General features: G+C 37.1%; 1 protein-coding gene across 3 annotated transcripts; it reads right to left on the reverse strand.

Moving 5' to 3' along the window:
* Nucleotides 1–261: 261 nt before the first annotated feature.
* LOC123672650 (phospholipid-transporting ATPase ABCA1-like) lies at nt 262–23,163 on the reverse strand. Of its 3 annotated transcripts, none has more exons than XM_045606846.1 (21): nt 22,909–23,163; nt 20,636–20,848; nt 20,146–20,343; nt 19,989–20,092; nt 17,813–18,060; nt 17,527–17,761; nt 16,910–17,083; nt 15,889–16,095; nt 14,335–14,774; nt 12,584–12,749; nt 12,178–12,395; nt 10,228–10,385; nt 10,087–10,169; nt 8,800–9,143; nt 7,288–7,500; nt 6,907–7,177; nt 6,657–6,782; nt 5,157–5,372; nt 3,078–3,812; nt 895–1,340; nt 262–705 (listed from the first exon to the last, which is right to left on the reverse strand). In XM_045606846.1, exons 2-21 carry the CDS (start codon nt 20,839–20,841, stop codon nt 622–624), a joined length of 4,872 nt encoding a protein of 1,623 aa, XP_045462802.1. In that variant the 5' UTR covers nt 20,842–20,848; nt 22,909–23,163; the 3' UTR covers nt 262–621. The 3 variants fall into 3 exon arrangements, with proteins under 3 accessions (XP_045462802.1, XP_045462801.1, XP_045462803.1); XM_045606845.1 differs by lacking the exon at nt 22,909–23,163 and adding an exon at nt 22,398–22,683; XM_045606847.1 differs by lacking the exon at nt 22,909–23,163 and adding an exon at nt 21,021–21,177.
* Nucleotides 23,164–23,424: the final 261 nt, after the last annotated feature.

Genomic DNA, 23,424 nt, shown 5'->3' on the forward strand with positions numbered 1-23,424 from the left:
TGCAATCTTACATTGGGTTAATTTTTAGTTTAACGTCCCCTCCCCAATTTTGATAATATTTCGTATCAAAAAAACATGGAATAAATTTGTGTCCCCTCCTATGTTGCCGGTTCTAACAGATTTCAGGTGGTCCAAGAATATTGAAAGAAAATTGATTGATTTTATTTTTTGGTGTTCAGTTGAATTTGTTACATTTATCTGTTAGATTTGGAATCAATTGTAACCAGAAATATGTTATATAGGGTGAGATAAAAATGTTCATTATATTAGATATATTTTTAATTTTGTATATTGGAGAATACATCAAGCAAAAAATGCTCACAATAATAATAATAATAAGAAAATACATATATCACATTAGATAAAATAAATTTATTTGACGAGTAAAGATCCTTGTCTCAAGTTGCCATCACCAATCACGGTTCTCCTTGATTGGTATATCACATTTTTTCAATTGGAGTACATTTTTTTCCAGCGAATAAGTACAAAAAAATAAATTGTGCTCTAATTTTAACAAGCTTTTTCGAAAAAATAAATGTTATTCTTTTATATTGAAACATCAATTAGTCAAAACTTAACAGATAATTCTAAGGATTATTGAAATACTGCAACTATTCGAGTTTAACAACACCATGAATAGCAGCATCCTGATCTTACTTTTACTTCACCATCAGACTGCTGCTCCTTTGTGAACGATAAGAAAACCTGAAAGAAGTTTCAACAATAATTATCCTCATCACGACAAGATCTAAGAAGCATCTGGTTCTTTGCAAGAATACGCTACACCTTCTCACTGGATTCCTTACGAGGCACAATAAACCATTAGGCCACAGAGCAGAAGAATCCCTTTAAAGCTAATCTAGGGAGGCTAGGTAATTAAGTCTTCAAACTCACCTGTTCTAGGCTAGCCTGCCCGACAGAATAATCCTCAATGTCCAAATGGTTCTTGGACTGCTCCAACACACCGAAAAGCTTAGACCACGTTATGGTCCTGTCTTTGATGTAATACGTCAATAGCTCCTGGTGCTTCTCTCTCAATTCGGAGGCAGGGAAATTCTGTTTCATGAAATTCTCTATTGCGGTGGTGTCCGAGTGCTCGAACCCGCTGCTGTTTTCCGGTTTTCTTATCTTGAGAGTTACGCAGTACCCTTCGGCGAATTTGCTCTTGAGATGTTGAACGGATCCAAGGCACTGGAAGTTGCCGTTAACCATTATTGTCAATCTGGTGCACAAGGCCTCGCATTCTTCCATGCTGTGGGAGGTGAGTATGATGCATTTGCCGCTTTCTCGTAACCTGGATAAGTTGTTCCATAGGTGGCGCTTCGTCGCAGGGTCCATGCCTACAGATGAAGAGAACTTTGAATAAGAGTGAGGTTGAAGACTGCTCGATGTTAATTTTCTTTATTAGAAAATTAGCATCGCTATGATGATAAATCTGAAAAAAGATTGGGAATAGCGGGTCCAGAATCCTAGTTTTCAAAAAGAATACCACTAAATGGTACAAGGATGATTCTAAAACCACGACGGGGACTGGCGCTGGATTATTCGGGACTGGCACCAAATGCTCACTATCGTAAGGCCACTGTCTTTCAGGCAGAGATTATTATTATTATTTGAACTGGGGTCGTTTTGGTTCGGTAAACCTTCCGGGAACTGCGACCATGCAGATCTTTTGTTCACTACCCTACTCATTCATAGAAACCCAGGGAGGTCGTCAACGACGTTAATAAAATTGACAACCTCCTTAGGGGCCTTGGCTGTTACCTCTCTGGTATCCAGGACCGGCTTACCCATGTGAATGGTTCTTAGGCCAGCCAGCTCCGGACACTTGCACAACAAGTGTTCGGCTGTTTCTGCTTCCGATCCACAGAGCCTGCAAATCTCGTCTGCTGACTTACCCATACGGTACAAATGATGTTTGTACCGACAGTGCCCCGTCATCAGTCCCACCATCACCCGAAGCTCTGTTCGCGACAGCTTCAGGAGCTTTTTGGCGTAGGTAGGTGAAATCTTCACGAATTCCTTTGCCTGAGCAAGTCTAGGAGTGTTAGTCCAGTGGATTGTCCTACTGTTCAACTCCCATAGCTGGACCGCAGCTTTGTATTGGTCTTTTCCTATCCCACAGAAAGGCTCAGGTCCAGCAGGTCTTAACCTTGATGCACTTTTTGCAAGTTCATCCGCTCTTTCATTTCCTTCAACCCCACAGTGCCCTGGTACCCATAGTAGAGTCACCTTATTTCCTCTGGCCAGTTGCTTTATGGTGTTACGGCACTCCCAAGTCAGCAAAGACCCCTGACAACACGATTCCAGGGATCTCAGCGTGGTTTGGCTGTCCGTGGTGATGTAGATATGCGCCCCCTTGAGGTTCATTTTGAGACACTCCTGGGCGCATTCATAAACACCCATTATCTTGGTCTGTAGAATCAAGGGCTCACTTCCCAGGGCTTTAGAGATCCTCAGTTCAGGTCCAAATATCCCAATGCCGTTGCCCTTCTCCGTTTTTGATCCATCTGTGAACCATATAGATGACTTTTTGTCCAGATGATTTACGAGACTTATTGCACTAGGACGGTCATTTATAACCGTTTCAAAATCGTAGGTGGTTGGCATAATATCTGATGGTTTTGCGAGGAGGTTTGAATCTAGTTGATTCAGTATCCTCATATGTCCAACCCAGTTTCAGGCAAAGATACTTTCAATAGAAAGATGTGGGGAACCTAGTAGGAAACTATATGAAATATGATATAGCGATACATTCTGATTGGCTGCAATCAAAGTATTGAGCTCACATATCATGTATTCTGAGATGGTATTGGAGTGCCGAAGAAAACTTAACGAAGCAGGAAAAAATAACAAGGTCTTTTTAGTCCGGGTTCCTGGTCACTCGAGAATTAAAGTAAATTAAGAGGCCAACACACTTCCCAAAAAAGGAGTACAAACTCCTTTCATTGGGCAAAACCTTTGAGCGGTATAGGTATACAACAAATGTGGGTCATCCAATACATATTGCTATATTACAGTAGAGTATTCCAAAATCTGCCATCCAACCTCTAATAATTCGATACCCCAAAACTTACCAGTCGTCGGCTCATCCAAAAAAATCACCGGTGGATCTCCAATAAGAGCTATAGCAGTGCTCAGCTTCCTCTTGTTACCACCGCTCAGCTGAGAAACCTCCTTATCCAAGTGTTCCATAAAGTCAAAGTCCAGCGCCAACCTCTCGGCAGTAAAATTGCATTCATCCCTCGGTATACCCCTGATCAAACTGAATATCTTCAACGTTTCCCTGGCGGTCAGGTTGTCCAACAGCGCGTCGAACTGAGGACAGTAACCTATGAACTTGTACGCTTTCTGCATCTGGTTCCTGATGCTGTAACCGTTGATCCAACCGTCCCCGTAACTGATGATCTCGTCGCCGGTCATCATCCTGAACGTAGTCGTCTTTCCGGCTCCGTTCACGCCCAGCAAGCCGAAACATTCCGACTTCTTGACAGCCAAGTTGACACCGTTGACGGCTGTCAGCCGGCAGAAGTGTTTGGTTAGGTTTTTGAGCACCAGCGCGAAGTTGGTTTGAAGGTCGCGAATCGGTTGGTTGTTCACGTATTCGATTTCTTGCAAGACGTCTGGATCCAGGTTTTCTGTTTTGTTGGGCGGCCGTTGGAACATGTTCAGAACGAGATAGGTCATGTAAGTGACTATTTTGAAATCTATCAAGAACAAGATAGTGAAGCTTACGAGTGATATAGCGAACAACATCAATAGGTCTATTCCGACGCCTCCGTCGCTTAAACTGAAGACGGGGACATCTGGATCTGAAAGGGATGATATTCTTTTAGTCGTTACACAAAACGTAAAAAAAATCCTACATTAAATCATTGCAAAACTCTAATTTTGTGAAAATTTATAAAAATACTCGTAAATTGCTTCCTTTCGACGAAAGTTGGAACCGTTGTAATATTCTTAACTTCCACTGATCATTCAATCATTCTGGCAACACCGCACCTTATTTTATCCCTCCTCCTCTGAGCAAGTATTGACAGATCACGAGCATGTCACGTGATGATGAGCTCTTTATACGCTCTATTAGTGATGACGTCACACACCGCCAATTTAGTTCTTCTGTCAGTGTTCGGAATACAAACAAACAAATTATCATTCAAATTAGTACGTTGTCGTTGAAGAAATTGGCTTATTTCGATAAATAAGATTATTTAAGGAACGATTTTACTATTAATTGATAGACAGAAGGCACGAGATTAATGCCAGTAAGTTCGAACTTGAAGTTCAACTAATAAACACGGCTTTTTACAAAATCTGGCGAATGATAGAGGATTCAAACTTACTGCTATTAACCTCGTTCCTTCTGTCTATCAATTGATACTGAAATCGTTCCTCAAATACTCTTATTTATGAAAATAAGCCAATTCCTTCAACGACACCGTACTAATTTAAATGACAATTTATTTATTTGGATTCCGAATACTGACAGGAGAACCAAAAATGGCGGTGTGTGACGTCACACTAATAGAGCGTATAGTTCTGGCAACACCGCACATTATTTTGACAGATGATAGATAAATCAGTGACAGGTTCAGAGTACCAACATATAATAATGAAATATAAACATGAAATATGGTTGGAACTGAGATATTCCCGATTTTGTTCTACAATCAACAATTCGATATTGAATATTGTTAAAACGACACACTGTTTTGGCTACCTAAAACGGAAAAATGAAAATGGAAATTCAAAATTTGAAGTGTTTCTTTCCATTGCATTCATATAACAGCATCGACTTCAGATTACATGGATAGAAATGACATCAAATCTGTCACTTTCATAAAATATTTTGTATTGTATTGGTTGCTCGATTACAAGCTATCCCTCTTGGTGCTGTGCAGTCAAAACAAACATTGAGGAGAATTTCCCATTCTCATGGCGCCCTCTTTTGGAGGATTGCGTTGTTTCATTCCAGCAATCGTTAGCAAGGTTCATCAGTGGTCCCTGCCCCATAAACCTCGACGTGCAATTCAAACGAATGGTTGAAGACCCCTAATATTTTTAGAATCAGCTAAGCTCAATCTATCTCTGAATGAAATATGTACAATCCATCAGTATTCACCCTGTATATAAATATAAAACAATGAGAAACTTACGGCAGCCAATAGTGGCCAAAACAGAGATGCATTCATCTCGAGAATGAGTCTTTAGGCAGAATTTCATTTGGGATTTGCACGTATATCTAGAGAGCAACACTTGAACGCCCTCTATGAAATCGAAATGGGGATAACATCTCATTATCCAATTGAACAAAGTAGCATACTTCCATTGTAGATGGTTCACTAACAAACTGATCCATAAGCATGGACATCCTGAAATTTGTATCGATTTACTTTATTTTATTCATTTGTGTTGTAAAGGGTGTTTTTTTTTAGAGCTATAGAACTTTAAATTGCAATAAAACAACGATGGATTATTCGATTGACATGAATTTTATTTATCCGCAAGATAATCTTGTGGCATTACATTTTAAATATGATTTCTGGCATATGACTGCCACGGCTGGCTCGGATGTAGTGCAATCTGGACGTCCAAATTTCGATGACTTTTCCAACATTTGTGTCCGTATATCGGCAATAACACGGCGAATATTGCCTTCCAAATGGTCAAGAGTTTGTGGCTTATCCGCATAGACCAATGACTTTACATAGCCCCACAGAAAGTAGTCTAGCGTTGTTAAATCACAAGATCTTGGAGGCCAATTCACAGGTCCAAAACGTGAAATTAGGCGGTCACCAAACGTGTCTTTCAATAAATCGATTGTGGCACGAGCTGTGTGACATGTTGCACCGTCTTGTTGGAACCACAGCTTCTGGACATCATGGTTGTTCAATTCAGGAATGAAAAAGTTAGTAATCATGGCTCTATACCGATCACCATTGACTGTAACATTCTGGCCATAATCGTTTTTGAAGAAGTACGGACCAATGATTCCACCAGCCCATAAAGCGCACCAAACAGTCAGTTTTTCTGGATGTAACGGTGTTTCGACATACACTTGAGGATTAGCTTCACTCCAAATGCGGCAGTTTTGTTTGTTTACGTAGCCATTCAACCAGAAGTGCGCTTCATCGCTAAACAAAATTCGCTTATGAAAATCGGGAACGGCAATCTCATTTTGGGCCCATTCGACGAATCTACGCCTTACTTGATGATCGTTTGGCTTCACTTCTTGCACAAGTTGGATTTTGTAAGCACGCAAACCAAGATCCTTCCGCAAAATCTTCCATAAAGTGGATGGACACAGATCCAATTCCTGTGCTTGATGGCGGATAGACTCATTCGGGTCTTCCTCAATGCTACGCTCTACAGCAGCAATAGCTTCTTCTGTATGCACCGTACGGCGTCTCTGGGAATGCGAGTTATGTATAAGAGTAAACGTGGTGCGAAAACGTTCCATGGATAATCGAATTAACTGCTCTGATGGACGATTTGCAAGCGTTGTTCAGGCGTGAGTCTATTCATGATGAATTGCCAAACCAAACTGAGATTAAATCACTTGACAGCTGTTAAATCGGTCGCCATCTTGAACAGTAATGCCAACTTAAAGTTATATACCTCGAAAAAAAAACACCCATTATTATATTGAAAATTACCTGTTATGAAACTCAAGAAGAACATTCTTGAATATCCGGTGGAAGGAATGGTGAAAAAGTAAGAGAAGAGATACGTGAGAGGCAGTACAGCTACACCAAAACATATTAGGAGTGAAGCCAAAACACCTAAAAACAATTTAAATATAATAATAACAAAAAAAGAATAATCTTAGGTACAGGGTGATTCACTTGGTCACTCCAATTTATTTGAAAACAACCTAATATTTTTTGATTCCGATGAAAAACTCACATAGATCTTCACTTGTAGATAAACCTGGTTTGAAAATAGCTACCACAACTAGGATCGCCACAACTGGGAGAAGGTACGTCAACATGTCACAAACAAATGACATGATGCGGAAAACAAAGATGTCGACACCAGATACAAACTGTAAGTGTTTCGCTTGTGACACTCTTTCTTTGACGTTGAAAAGAATGTAGAAACATCCAACGTATGCTATGGCAAGGGAAAATGTCAACAGTTCGAAACTGCCTAAAATAATTTCAATACCTATCACGTCCTGAAAAAAATGACATAATCAATCCTTCGCTGAAAATACAGGGTGATTCACTTAGATAAGTGAATCTTAATGTTCTAATTTTCTGGTTAGCTTCAAATTTAATCACTTACATCATCACTAGCGTTCTTGGGCAAAGGATAATTGACGAAATTAATATTGTAATCTTCCCCTAGAAACTTCTTATAATTCAGCTGTAGTAATAATTGAAGTGAAAGAGGAACAGAATGATAAGGTTCTCCATTGAACCAAGCATACTCGGCATCGTCTTTGAAAGATGCTCCAACAATGTATTTGTATCTAACAAGATAAGGTGATTTTTTCGTCTGAAAAAAATGTTAGAATAGATATTACACTCAAATGAATAAGGACAAGAATGTCATAATTTCAACATTTTGAGCGGTGGGCGTTTTTTCAGGAGCTTGAGAACTTTAAATGATAGTAAAGGGTGTTTTTTTTAGAGCTATAGAACTTTAAATTGCAATAAAACAACGATGGATTATTCTATTGGCATGAATTTTATTTATCCGCAAGATAATCTTGTGGCATTACATTTTAAATATGATTTCTGGCATATGACCGGCTCGCTCGGATGTAGTCCAATCTGGACGTCCAATTTTCGATGACTTTTTCCAACATTTGTGGCCGTATATCGGCAATAACACGGCGAATGTTGTCTTCCAAATGGTCAAGGGTTTGTGGCTTATCCGCATAGACCAATGACTTTACATAGCCCCACAGAAAGTAGTCTAGCGGTGTTAAATCACAAGATCTTGGAGGCCAATTCACAGGTCCAAAACGTGAAATTAGGCGGTCACCAAACGTGTCTTTCAATAAATCGATTGTGGCACGAGCTGTGTGACATGTTGCGCCGTCTTGTTGGAACCACAGCTCCTGGACATCATGGTTGTTCAATTCAGGAATGAAAAATTTAGTAATCATGGCTCTATACCGATCACCATTAACTGTAACGTTCTGGCCATCATCGTTTAAGAAGTATGGACCAATGATTCCACCAGCCCATAAAGCGCACCAAACAGTCAGTTTTTCTGGATGTAACGGTGTTTCGACATACACTTGAGGATTAGCTTCACTCCAAATGCGGCTGTTTTCTTTGTTGACATAGCCATTCAACCAGAAGTGCGCTTCATCGCTAATGGACGTAGTGCGCGATACGTATTCCGCACAGAACCATTATTTTCGAAATAAAATTGCACTATTTGCAAGCGTTGTTCAGGCGTGAGTCTATTCATGATGAATTGCCAAACCAAACTGAGAATAAATCACTTGACAGCTGTTAAATCGGTCGCCATCTTGAACAGTAATGCCAACTTAAAGTTATATACCTCGAAAAAAACACCCGTTACAAGACAGAAATATTGTTGGAATGATTTTTTTTTAATAAATTTAATTTCCACAATTTGGAAGCGTCGTTCTGACCTCAAACGATTCATGATGAATTGCAAAACCTTACCAAACAGAAATGTCAACACAGTTTGACATTCTCAACTGTCAAACTATAGTCAACAACCAGTGAAACTTCTTAAAGAGCTGAAAAACGCCCACTATAATGCATATTATGAATTAGAAAGTTCCCCAAAATCAATACTAATGTTTTGTCTTACCAAGCTAAGCAGTCTTTCATTCATATCTTCAGTTTCTTCCAACTTCTGCCTCATATTCGTTAACATATTAATATAAGGTTCTTGCAGATTTCCGTTGCTTTCGACCATAGTGATGGGATGATCATATTGATTCAGATCGAAGCGTCTCTGCTTGTAGATTGCTCTCGTAAATCCTGATAGGTCGATACTGAATGCAAAAATTAGAAAAGCTATGGGAAGGGCTATTTTCAACAATTCCATTCCCCAAGTTCTTTTGGTCGATATCAGTTTTTTCATCGCTATTGCAATACATTGGTTCAAGTACAAAGCTGCGCCGATCTCTTTGTTGTTGATACCAATAGTCACTGAAATAGAATAGATAGATAGATCTGCTAAAAAAAATTCCATAGTTTTTGTACCGTTCAACTTAGATATTTTGACTTGAATATACACTGCGCAAAAAAATTAACGCACATTATGAGTTTATCCATTGGGAAGAGGCTGATCGGGAAAGAGTGCACTGAGCATATCTTTCATGTGGACGTCTGTATACAAGGGAACGTCGATCAAAATGGTAGAGGCAGAATCTAGACTCATCTGTGAAGAGAACTCTTTCCCAATCAGCCTCTTCCCAATGGATATGCTCTCTTGCAAAATCCAAACGCGCCCTTCGATGGGCTGGGGTAAGAGCTGGACCTCTTGCCGCGACACGAGGCCTTAAATCATATTCTCTGAGGCGATTTCTTATTGTCTGAGTGCTAATTTGCACCCCATGAGTTTGCCCAAGCTGATTTTGAAGGAGGCGAGCGTTGCAAACCTGTCCTGGTCTTCGGACATTCATACCTGTCTCCCTGAATCGCTGCAACATACTGGACACACTTGTATGGGAAACTCCAAACCTTTCTGCAATTCTTGTGTATGTCCAACCTTCTTCTCGCAAAACTACCGCTTGGGCACATTCCTCTTGGGTCAAATTGCGTGTTTTGCGTTGCATAGCGATCGAGTGTGAAAATCAAACGAAAGAAAAAGTATTGATCACTAGAATTGATCGAGAACAACTGATTTCAGAATGGAGCCAATACATTCAAAATCTGATAATCTCATCTTTTTTTATTCCTGCTGGGAAAAAACATCTGTATTGAAGAAAAACGTTGAAAGTGGATAACATATGCATGCATAATTCTGATAAAAATAATTATCATTGAGAACACCTTCAGTTGTAGAATAAATTTGAGATTTCCATAATGTGCGTTAATTTTTTTGCTCAGTGTATTTTTTATTATTTTTTTTCCTTATAGGTTTTCTTACCGTTTGTCGAGTTGGTATCGCCTTGACTGCTCCCATTCCCTCTACTTTTAGGCAGAGCTTTACCAGTTTTACTTTTTCCAACTCTAAAAATGAAAAAACGAATGAAAAAATTTCCAATAAGCCCAACTATAGAATACCTACTTCATGAAGACTTCTTCCAGGTCCGTCAAAGATATGCCGAAACTTCTTATGCCTAGTTCCTCTGTATTATTTTCTATCTCGGTTAAAAGATGCGTGAATTTGGATGAATAATTTTCAGGTAGAAGATAGGTCAACTCGGTGCCAGCATTCGTTTCGATCTGAAAGTATTGGAAGAGAATTTTTATTTATTTAATGAATACCTTATTATTATACAGGGTGATTCACCGGGATGGCCTATTAGACGTTCATGGAAAACTAATCATAATTTTGAGCTGAAAATTTGTATATTGGGGTTTGAGACAATGATCTTTCTCCCTAAAATATTTTCAGACTACTACTTCCTTATTTCAAATGGCACACCCAGTATATTATTGCATCATTAGATAGCTTTTTTGATGACAATTTCGACGATATGCCTTACCTTGGGTGAAAATTCAACGGTTCATGAGTTATTGGGATTCTTATGAAAAAAAAAGTGGCGATGAGGACTCACATTTTTTTGAATATTACAGCAGAAAAAGCTTTTTTCGAAAAAATTTTTTTCTTTTTCGATTCCGCAAATACGTAGTATTTATAAGACTGTTTTCGGCTTGGACCAAAAATTTACAGGGTGTTTATGAGAGGATCATGAACTTGGACAACTGAAATTCATCAAAACTCAAGATTTTCAAATTAGAACCTATATTTTTTATTATTTCAGTCGAACCTACGTCCAAAAATAGTGGGAGTTACTTAAGCAAACCCTATAATACCTAAAATGAATATTTCAAGAGTTATCGGGGAAGAACTTCAAATGAGGAAAAACAGCTATTTATATCTGTGTTAATAACTGTCTGTTACTTCCGGAAAACATGGAAAGAAACTAAAATTCGATGTTTGTATAACTAAATTTTACATTTCATGAATTTTGATTAATTTTTCGTTGGGATTGTTGAGAAATCCATAAACCAATACATTTTTCAATTACGAATAATTCATTACAATTCTTGATATGTCAAATTTAGTTATGAAAACATCGAATTTTAGTTTTTTTCTGTGTTTTTCGGAAATCGCAGACTACTCCACACAGTTATAAATAGCGGTTTTTCCTCATTTAAAGTTCTTCCTCGATAACTCTTAAAGTATTCATTTTAGGTATAGGGTTTGCTTAAGTAACCCCCACTATTTTTGTACTTAGAATCGACTGATATAATAAAAAATATAGGTTCTGATTTGAAAATCTTGAGTTTTGATGAATTTGAGTTGTCCAAGTTCATGATCCTCTTATAAACACCCTGTACATTTTTGGTCTAAGCCGAAAACAGTCTTATAATACTACGTATTTGCGGAATCGAAAAAGAAAAAAATTTTTTGGAAAAAGTTTTTTCTGCTGAAATATTAAAAAAAAATGTGAGTCTTCATCGCCACCTTTTTTTTCATAAGAATCCCAATAACTCATTCGGCATATCGCCGAAATTGCCATCAAAAAAGCTATCTAATGATGCAATAATATACTGGGTTTGCCATTTGAAATAAGGAAGTAGTAGTCTGTTTCCGGTATAACCGGAAGTTGTAGAGATCTAAAAATATTTTAGGGAGAAAGATCATTGTCTCAAACCCCAATGTCTAAATTTTCAGCTCAAAATTATGATTAGTTTTCCATAAACGTCTAATAGGCCATCCCGGTGAATCACCCTGTATATTCGACCCTTTTGTACACTAGGCCTCTTTTGTGTCTATTTTCTAAATAACAAGATGTATTACTTATAACTGTTATAGACACTATCCTTCCCAATTTGGGTTATGTTCGAACAGATAAAAATGAAGTTGGTCAACCTGTATTTTGACATTTATTTAGGTTAGGATAGGGAGAATTTCTTGCCGGAAGACATGCGCATTTCAACCGCGCTCAAAAATTGACACGAATAAGGCTTAATGTAATGAGGGACTTACAATAACTCATTTGCTAACCTCAATGTTAGGGATGTACTTTCTTAAGATATTTGTTATGTGGTTGGGATTGCAATTTGGCATTTGATCAATGATCAAGTGATAACCTGCACCGAATTTCTTCTTCAAAAAGAAACTGGTACCACAACATTCTATAACACCACCAGACATTATGGCAATTCTATCTCCCAGTAGATCGGCTTCATCCATAAAATGAGTCGTAAGAAGAATTGTCCTACCTGAAATTACAGAATGAAAAAAAAAGCCCAACAAAGACACTATTATGGTTTAGGAATGGAAGGAAGGAATATTGAACATTTAATCAATACTAGTAACGGGGACGCCTTTTCTTGAAACACCCTTTATATGCGTCTAAATTGTATCGATAAATTAAAATAGTAACGATTGAATGGATTAGTTACACTACCTTTCTTTTGTTTTTGTAAAAATTCCCAAATGAATCTTCTAGCTGATGGATCCATTCCAGCGGTGGGTTCATCGAGTATTATAACTTTGGAGTTTCCGCAAAGAGCAATGCCTACGCACAACTTTCTCTTCATTCCCCCTGATAATTGAGATGATTTGTAGTTTTCCTACAAAAAGAGAACGAATAAACTCTGTCGATATCCAAATTTGCTAGAGAAGTAGGTACAAAAATGAGGAATTTTAATTTCTTTTAATTCCTCTGTTTTAACACAAAAATATATGTTTCATCTTTGCTCCTCATTAGTTTTGATATTAATATCCATTTCATCATTTCTGAACAACTATCTTGAGATTGTTGAGATGTTCTCAGTCCTCCTAATTTCGACAGAATGTATTAGGCCAATTGAGAAGTCCCCGGTCTGATGCACAAATGGCGGTGCAAGTATTGAATCCATATGGTTTTTAGTTAGTACCAACCTTCAAACGACACGTGTCAAAATTTGACAGCAGTCTGACCATTAGTTTGCGAGATATTGCGTTGTGAGTATAGCTACTTTCGTTATTTGAAAAATAGATGGAAAAAAAGAATTTCGTGTGCTGATAAAATATTGCTCTTTGAAGGGAAAAAATACAGTTGAAGCAAAATCTTGGCTTGATGAAGAGTTTCCCGGGTCTGCACCAGGAAAATCAACCATCATTGATTGGTATGCTGAGTTTAAACATGGTGAATTGAGCACCGAAGAAGGCGAACGCAGTGGACGCCCAAAAGAGGCTGTAACCGACGAAAAAATCAAGAAAGTTCACAAAATAATTTTGAATGACCGTAAAGTGAAGTTGATCGAGAAAGCAGACATTGTGAAGATATCATCTAAACGTGTACATCATATCATTCACGAATATTTGTACATGAGAAAGCTGTGTGCAAAATAGGTGCCACAAGAGCTCACAATCGATCAAAAACAACAATGTGCTAATGATTCCGAGCAGTGTTTGAAGCTGTTTAAGTGCAATAAACCTGAATTTTTGCGTCGATATGTGACAATGGATGAAACATGGCTCCATCATTTCACTCCGGAGTCCAATCGACTGTCAGCTGAGTGGACTGCACACGATGAACCGAATCCAAAGCGAGAAAAAACACAACAGTCAGCTGGCAAGGTTATTGCATCAGCATGCTGGAATGCGCAAGGTTTAATATTCATTGATTACCTCCAAAAGAGCCAGACCATCAACAGCGATTATTATATAGCGTTATTGGATCGTTTAAAGGATGAAATCGTTAAAAAACGGCCCCATTTGAAGAAAAAAAAGGTTCTGTTTCATCAAGACAATGCGCCGTGTCACAAGTCAATGAAAACAATGGCAAAATTGCATGAATTGGGCTTCGAATTGGTTCTGCATCCACCGTATTCGCCAGATCTGGCCCCCAGCGACTTTTTCCTGTTCTCAGACCTCAAAAAAATTCTCGCTGGAAAGAAATTTAGCGCCAAGGAAGAAGTAATCGCCGAAACTGAGGCCTATTTCGAAGCGAAAGACAAATCGTACAACAAAAGTGGTATCGAAAAGTTGGAAGATCGCTATAATCGCTGTATCGCCCTCGAAGGCAACTTTGTTGAATAATAAAACCAAATTTTGCCAAAAAAATGTGTTTTACTATGGTACACCGGGGACTTTTCACTTGGCCTGTTATATGTCGATATTAATGTTTTTATTTCTCATTTATCAGTGATTCACCATTTTCATAATACCAACCTTATCCTCCAACGAAAGTAAACTGAGGAATTTCTTCACTTCCTCTTCCACTCCAGCCCCCGAGCACCCTTTCAGTCTACTGAAGAATATGAGGTGTTCCCGTACAGTAAGATCATCGAAGAGAACGTTATGTTGGGGACACACACCCATGCTGTCTCTAACAGCCATTATCTGGGTCCTAACGTCGTAACCATTCACGACGGCAGTACCCTTAGTTGGTGGAATCATACCAGTAAGCATGGACATGGTTGTAGTTTTACCAGCTCCGTTGTGACCGAGAAGGACTGTTATTTGGTCTTCGTAGATGTTCAAGGACACCTCCTTGACCGCTTCGTTGGCACCGAAAGTTTTTCCCAGTCTTCTTATGCTTATACCGACATTCAGTTCGGTTGGATCGTCGTCAAAGAATTCGCTGTCATTGCAATCGAGAAGAAGTTCGTCTGAAACATTGAAATACCTGATTTTTTACAAATTTCCACATAAGAATATCCGGCTAGCAGAATATAGGTTAGGTTAGGTGAAGGTAACCTTCAGCTAATTCAAAGGGATTATTGAAATCCTTTTCGTCTTAAAAATGTCATCATTGTTAACTATAGGGTATTTTTTTTCGAGGTATATAACTTTAAGTTGGCATTACTGTTCAAGATGGCGACCGATTCAACAGCTGTCAAGTGATTTATTCTCAGTTTGGTTTAGCAATTCATCATGAATAGACTCACGCCTGAATGACGCTTGCAAATAGTGCAATTTTATTTCGAAAATAATGGTTCTGTGCGGAATACGTATCGCGCACTTTTGTTTAGCGATGAAGCGCACTTCTGGTTGAATGGCTACGTCAACAAACAAAACTTCCGCATTTGGAGTGAATCTAATGCTCAAGTGTATTTCGAAACACCGTTACATCCAGAAAAACTGACTGTTTGGTGCGCTTAATGGGCTGGTGGAATCATTGGTCCGTACTTTTTCAAAAACGATGATGGCCAGAACGTTACAGTCAATGGTGATCGGTATAGAGCCATGATTACTAACTTTTTCATTCCTGAATTGAACAACCATGACGTCCAGGAGCTGTGGTTCCAACAAGACGGCGCAACATGTCACACAGCTCGTGCCACAATCGGTTTTTTGAAAGACACGTTTGGTGACCGCCTAATTTCACGTTTTGGACCTGTGGATTTGCCTCCAAGATCTTGTGATTTAACACCGCTAGACTACTTTCTGTGGGACTATGTAAAGTCATTGGTCTATGTGGATAAGCCATAAACCCTTGACCATTTGGAAGACAACATTCGCCGTGTTATTGCCGATATACGTCCACAAATGTTGGAAAAAGTCATCGAAAATTGGACGTCCAGATTGGACTACATCCGAGCCTGCCGGTGTTGGTCATATGTCAGAAATCATATTTAAAATGTAATGCCACAAGATTATCTTGCGGATAAATAAAATTCATGTCAATCGAATAATCCATCGTTGTTTTATTGCAATTTAAAGTTCTATAGCTCTAAAAAAAGCACCCTTTATATGTGAAATAGAATGTAATGAATAGTTTACCTTGATCAGAACTTCTTCTACTCCAAAATTCAGGTGTCAGGAAAAAATACCATTTTTGGGGCACTCCAAATTCTCCGGGATAAATAGCCTCAATATAAAGGGCGATCAACATGTATAAAACCAGATCTATTATTAACATTAAGAGGATCCCTCCAAATGTAATGCTATTATGTATATCTGTCTTGAATAGATTGCCCCACTTCACACCTTGAACAAATAATCATTTCAATGGATAAGAAAATCTAGGAAATAAGGCTCTTTGTCAAAATATATCTTACAATAAACAATAGGTATAATTGAGTTATTTTAGTAATGGTCTAACGTCAGCTATCAAAGGAAACTGGAAAATATTGTCACATTTTCAGAACTCAAAACATTGATGATTTATTCTTATGTAATCAATATTTTATAAAAATGCTGATAAATATGAGTAAAGCACGAATCAAAATGAATGAAACAATTACGCACAATCAGAATAAGTTCAGGGGTGTTACAATTTCGATGCTATATCTCGAGAACTATAAGACTATAAGAAACAAATGTTTTAGAACTTTTCAAATATCACAAACAGAAACAAAGATATAGCAAAATATTTGAAACAGCAATTTTCCAGAAACATCCTGTAACTCGGGAACGAATCAAGATATCTATGATCTGCTTATAAATACATTGCTGCTATTGATTATTCTAGTTACCTTATGTAACATTGACATTGCTAGAATGAAATATTGCGTTCAGTTCATCACTCCTTAAACTGCGTACTAATATAATAACTACAGGTTATGGGCCAAGCGCGCTTTCACTGCGTACTAATATAATAACTACAGTAAGTCTCACAGTTCTCGAGATACTTTCAGTGAGCATTGAATTTGGGACATCTTGTACATCGACAACCTAGCGAAAAATTGACAGCACTAACTTTGGAAATTGCTTGGGTTTTCTGTTCGTTTTCAAAGTAAATACAGTTGGCATCCGTGACGTCATACCTTTGCTGAAATAAATAGACTGAGAGAATCCTCACCTTCCATCGATGCTTCGTTTAAAACGATTTTATCAAATCCGTGTGCCATAGCACTGGTCACACTCAAAGCTGAAAGATATTTGACATTCTTGCTTTGATTTTCCCCACGTGTCATTATATAAGGGATTAAAGTGAGCACCCATATTGTTCCTGCCAAAGCAGAGGCCCTGTTTGCTGCAAGAAAAAACAAGTTCAGTCTTATCCTGCATTATTTGCATTTGTACAGGATCATTCACGAAAGATTCGGTTTCTGAAGAACAAAATTGATATTGGCAGTGATGTTGAAGTTGTACAGCCAGAAAACTTTTAGCTATTGGTGACTTTGAAGTAGCCAAATAACTACGTATCAAACAGAAAAATGATAGCCAAAATTAAGAATGTTCATCGAGGTATATTGGTGTTCGTCAGGGATCTACGTTGGGACCCCTATTGTTTTCCTTTTTGTCTCTCTGCTCGAAATGATCAGTGACATTTTTGGGGCTGTTGGCTGTAGGTGGATAGGTTTTAAGGTTGGACCGAAAAAAGATCACATGCCAATTTTTAGAATGCAATTCCATTAGTTCTTCTTCAGAAAGAACCTTTTGTGAATGTTCCTGCATAAGGGTAATTGTACTGACCTTTAGTGAAGAACACACTCAATGCGAAGGAATACGTTATCATGGCCGACAAGAAAAGAATAAAAAATACAAAAAGCAAACAGCAGTCGGCATAGAGTAATGTTGGACCATACCGAGTTTCGTATTTCATCATGATTACCAGAAAAATAGTGATGATCAAATATGGAACGATGGATTTGCAGAACCACGCTGTCCAGTGAAGCCAAGTGGGTAATCCCATTATTTTCATTGATTCCTGATATAATGTCAATTATTACGAGATAAATTGCAAGGTCACCATACTCACTTTAAGTTGTTTCTCCTTTTCGTAAGTTACAGACTTGACTAGGTTGGTGTGAGTGTATATGAAAGCCGTCATGAATAAATATCCGAATAGAGAGGCTTTATTCATCATTTCCAGGAAAAAATCATTTATGTACGAAGGATAAGGAAACCTTTGAATGAACATTTTTGGCAATCGAAACGAACTTTTCGAAACTTGCAGAATCCGTTCTGTTAGACTGTACATAGTAGAAGCAAAGAAGGTACCATAATCTGAAAATATAATATGTGCTTATTTTCAATGGATTTCTATAGGGAAGGTTTTAGTGCTTTTTATTTGCATATTTACTAACACATTTTTTTGTGAAACAGCCTATTTTACTACACTGCGCAAAAAAATTAACGCACATTATGGAAATCTCAAATTTATTCTACAACTGAAGGTGTTCTCAATGATAATTATTTTTATCAGAATTATGCATGCATATGTTATCCACTTTCAACGTTTTTCTTCAATACAGATGTTTTTTCCCAGCAGGAATAAAAAAAGATGAGATTATCAGATTTTGAATGTATTGGCTCCATTCTGAATTCAGTTGTTCTCGATCAATTCTAGTGATCAATAGTTTTTCTTTCGTTTGATTTTCACACTCGATCGCTATGCAACGCGAAACACGCAATTTGACCCAAGAGGAATGTGACCAAGCGGTAGTTTTGCGAGAAGAAGGGTGGACATACAAGAATTGCAGAAAGGTTTGGAGTTTCCCATACAAGTGTGTTCAGAATGTTGCAGCGATTCAGGGAGACAGGTATGAATGTCCGAAGACCAAGACAGGGTAGACCACGGGTAACAACTGCCATTCAAGAACGTTACTTGAGAGTTTCTTCGTTGAAACAACGGTTTGCAACCAACCGCTCGCCTCCTTCAAAATCAGGTTGAGCAAACTCATGGGGTGCAAATTAGCACTCAGACAATAAGAAATCGCCTCAGAGAATATGATTTAAGGCCTCGTGTCGCGGCAAGAGGCCCAGCTCTTACCCCAGCCCATCGAAGGGCGCGTTTGGATTTTGCAAGAGAGCATATCCATTGGGAAGAGGCTGATTGGGAAAGAGTTCTCTTCACAGATGAGTCTAGATTCTGCCTCTACCATTGTGATCGACGTTCCCTTGTATACAGAAGTCCACATGAAAGATATGCTCAGTGCAATTTCCTGAATACTACTGGTTTCGGGGGAGGATCGATTATGGTATGGGGTGGAATATCTTTGACTGCTCGCACAGACCTAGTGGTCGTTGATAATGGAGCTATGAATGCTGATAAGTATATAAGGAACATTCTTGAAGAGCATGTAGTGCCATTTGCCTCATACATTGGTGAAAATTTCATTTTTATGGACGATAATGCCAAACCCCATCGTGCGCGCATCGTTCAGGAGTACCTTGAAGAGGCTTAAGTCTCTCGAATGGAATGGCCAGCAAGAAGTCCAGATCTCAATCCGATTAAGCAGGTTTGGGACAACCTCAATAGAAGGCTGAGAAGTTCAGAAAATCATCCAGCTACTCTTAATGACTTAGGAATCCAACTCAGAGAAATCTGGAAAGGATTAGATCAGAACATTTTAAGATCACTCATTTTGAGTATGAACCGTCGTTGCCGAGCTGTAATTAACGCAAGGGGTGGAAATACCAAGTATTAAATCACATATCAGCATTCCAGTATTTTGAAAATTGTTTATTTCTCTTCTTTCACATAAGATTCGGCGAAATCCTGAATTTTTCTTCCATTTATTGTGTCTTGTTTCGTTCAAAACCTTTCCGAGAGAACATAAAAAATAAGTTATAAAGTCAATTAGAGTTAACTTTCATTAAAATTGAGATTTTCAGAATGTGCGTTAATTTTTTTGGGGAGTGTATTATTATTTTCTCTTTTATTGCACAAAAGTCTTTCTACGTACAAAGGAAAATGAGAGATTCCTTGGATAATTTTCTATCTTATGAAGGGAAGGTATTATGAGAAAAAAAGAGTAGGAATCTGTCATTTTCTTTTGTACCTCCATTTTAGGAAGATCCTGTATTTATCTAAATTTTATTCATTATTATTTTCGATTTTTCTAAGCCTATTCAACCAAATCGTCATCGGAGAGGAAAACACAAATCAAGGTGATCAAAGATTGATATTGTACAAGTTTTACCAAACTTACTAGGATTTTCTCCTGCACTCTCCGAAGCTCCTCTATTGCTAAATCCAATTTCCAATGGGGGAAAAAGTTCATCCGTATGCCAATAATTGTAATTATTGACAACTCTAGAGATTTAAACAGTGATTAGAACTTCCACACTTTTGAGGAAGTGACTCACCTGAAAGTTATCGATATATTCTTATTGTTCGATAATTCTTGAGACATATGCTGGTCGAACTGTATCCCTATATTATTTGGACTTAATTTGGTATTAGTAAGATAATCCTCCATTTTTGTGATATTTTCAAATGGAATTGCGTTTGGGAAGGCCGACATAATATCATTGATGAATTTGTTGTCATTGGGGCAGTAAGCGCTAAAAAAGAATTGAAATTATTGTCTCCATAAATATTCTTTACTTAAAAAATTTCAACATTTCACGGCAAAAATTCTAGTGAAAAAAGTTTAAAAGATTTATTTCTCGGAAACATAATATAATGAAATTAAGAACATATTTGCTGGTACTGAATGCAATATTTTTCTCTGAAAAGTCCTAGCACGGATGGTTTTAAAGTTATGAACATTAGGAAAAGTTAGTATGGCTATTACAACTCTGTATTTTTCTGGCCACATTGAATCGTTGTTTACTGAAACAAATTGTTTCTTACATGACATCTTCTGCTCGATCTACTATTGGATATGGATCATAGACTTTCTCTGGTACATCAACGTTTCGAGCTTCTCTCCTCAACAGGACAAAAACTGCGATAGTCAAAACGGGAACAGCAACTTCTATAAGGAATGCAATTGGCTTTCGTGACTGCAACTTCCAATTTTTCCACATCAACAGACAAAATTTATTCCAGCAACCCATGTTTGATCTGAAATTAAGTCTCTTTTGAAATTTTTTTTCATCTAAAATTCAACAACAAGCTTTCCCAAATTGCTTCATCGGCCAAAGTGATATTTTTTCTCTCGTAACCAAAGCATGATTTTTTTTTCATTTTGTTTGCCTGTGTAATTGACGATTGAAGAGATTCTAGACTTTTTTACCTGTTGCATTTACCGCACTAGTGTCCACCTGTCTACTACACAGCTAGTAAAGATGTTTTTCTGCACATTTAATCTGCAGCAATCATCTGAATTATGAATATATTCATATCTTGACGTAGAATGTGGCTGTCTGATGATACATTTTCCATATAAACAGGAATTTCCAGCTACTTTCCAACATTTTACATCCAGTCAGCAGTTTATTATTATAATGTTTTTATACAGGTTGTCCCTATGTTTTTTCTCAAGTATTATTCGTTGCAGAGATACAGGGTGTTGAATGTTAAAAATTTAAGGTAATATTAATTCATAACACACAGTTTCCAAAATTTTTCAATTAAATGATTGTGTTCAATAGGTGCTTCATTTTGAAGAAAATTACATTTTTATGATTTTACCAGTATCGTAAAAAAATAGGGAAGGAGAGGGCTTACGATGCCCTTGTACGCCACTGGTGGCAACTAAAAATGTGATTTTTTTTCAATTTTGGAAACTGAAAGTAATGAATAAAAATTACTTTCAATTTTTCATATTCAACGCCCTGTATCTTTGCAATGAACGACATTTGAAGAAAGGAATATTAGGAAAGTTGTATTTATTTTTCAAGGAGAATGTTCTGATTCAATTTGGTCCCATAGTTTCGGGACATCCTGTATATCCTAAGATATAACTGAGTGGGTATATACATTGTTTTTATCAATGAGTCGGAAATAAAACATGACTCAAATGGAAGTATTATCAGTAGAGATATTTTCCCAGTAATTTGCAGGAAGCAGTGATAAAAATAGGTCACATGCTTGGGAATAGCAGGATTTCAATCCTCCAACTACAAATCTTCAACAGAACTAGGGCATGCAGTAATCAATAAAACCTGGCGCCGTATTGTTTTGTCTAGTGTGAATCAGTCTTATCTAAAACTATTAGATTGGAAAAATAATAACACTGTTTGCCTTTATGATTCAATTGTTATGAATCTTTCAATTCAATCACTAGAAGTGAAGCAAATGTTAAAAATTAATTTAAAAATGTATGAATTCTAGAGTCATTCTTATAAAACACATGGATCTTTTCATTAACATTTGAAATAAAATGTAATTGGAAGTAAAGACAAAAGTGTTTCATTTTTTTCATGTATCATTAGGTATTTCAGATAGGATGTAATGATTCAATATAATTGAAAATTCGAAACGCATTCAACTGATTAGATTTCATAAATAGAAATGTGGAAGGAAGTTTTGAAAATATTGTATGAGAGATATGATGAACATTTTGCAAAATTATTAACAGGCGAGTATAAAATTAATAATTTTGGTCGAAATAATAATTTAACATGAAGATTTTGGTCAATTTGAAAAATCGTGACAATTGTGCAATTACTTATGATGATAACAATCCATTCAAATGTGACGTGGCTTTTCCAGGTATTCATTCATTTGACCAATTCCAATTACACCATCAGTCATGGTTATTCGTAAGTCAAGGTCATTCCATTTTCAACGTCCCGTTTAAATGATTCTTAATTTGGATCAAATATATGTATCGTGCAGATATCCATTATTATCATTCTGTCCATTTGGAGATGTAAGCAAGAAAAAGGGGATGTACAGAACAACAATTCTCATTTGTTGTTGACATACATTTATGACATTTCTTTTGAATAATTTTATAAATAAATATTGAAAAATTGTCATATTTTTCGATGCCCTTATTGTCAATTGTTGCGCATCGATCTCATTATTACCGTTAAATTATGCGAAAAAGTTTTAAAAGTTAGGATTCAATTGTAAGAAGTATACATAAGAAATGAATTCGATAAATACATCTAGAACGAAAATAACACGTATCTAAACAATATGTTATCATATTCTAAGAATTGTTATAAACTCACCTATTTAAATATCAACCACGGAAAAAAGATCAAACTTTTATATTACATATTGCCAAATTCCACTCAAATCGAAGTTAGTTAGGCGTTTCACAATAATGACAAATTTTGAATGTTGTTATTCTAGGACAACCAACGAAAAAGGCCTAAATTTGCACAATTAAACGCACATAGTAATTTATTTGTCAAATTATCTACAGAGGAAAAACTTTCGAGGAATTGAAATCGTAGGAATAAATTTATGAATGCTAACCTCTAAAAGACAGAGGCGCCGACGCTAAAGTTGCCAATATGCCAATGCAGTGCTTTTTTTTTTTAGCAAGGTTACTTATAAATAGTATTCTTTGGGATATTATCATTTGCTATTCGGTTTTGACGAAAATCTAAGAATTATTGTTGGAATTGATGGAAACAAATCGATAATCATAAATGACATAGTTTTAATCTGTAAATGAAACCATTAGAAAAATAGTGCTTTAAAGCATCGATTTTGCATCTAAGTCATTTCTAAGCTGTATT

The sequence above is a fragment of the Harmonia axyridis genome, chromosome 2 (assembly GCF_914767665.1).
Source record: "Harmonia axyridis chromosome 2, icHarAxyr1.1, whole genome shotgun sequence".
In the NCBI taxonomy this organism is placed as follows: Eukaryota; Metazoa; Arthropoda; class Insecta; order Coleoptera; family Coccinellidae; genus Harmonia; species Harmonia axyridis.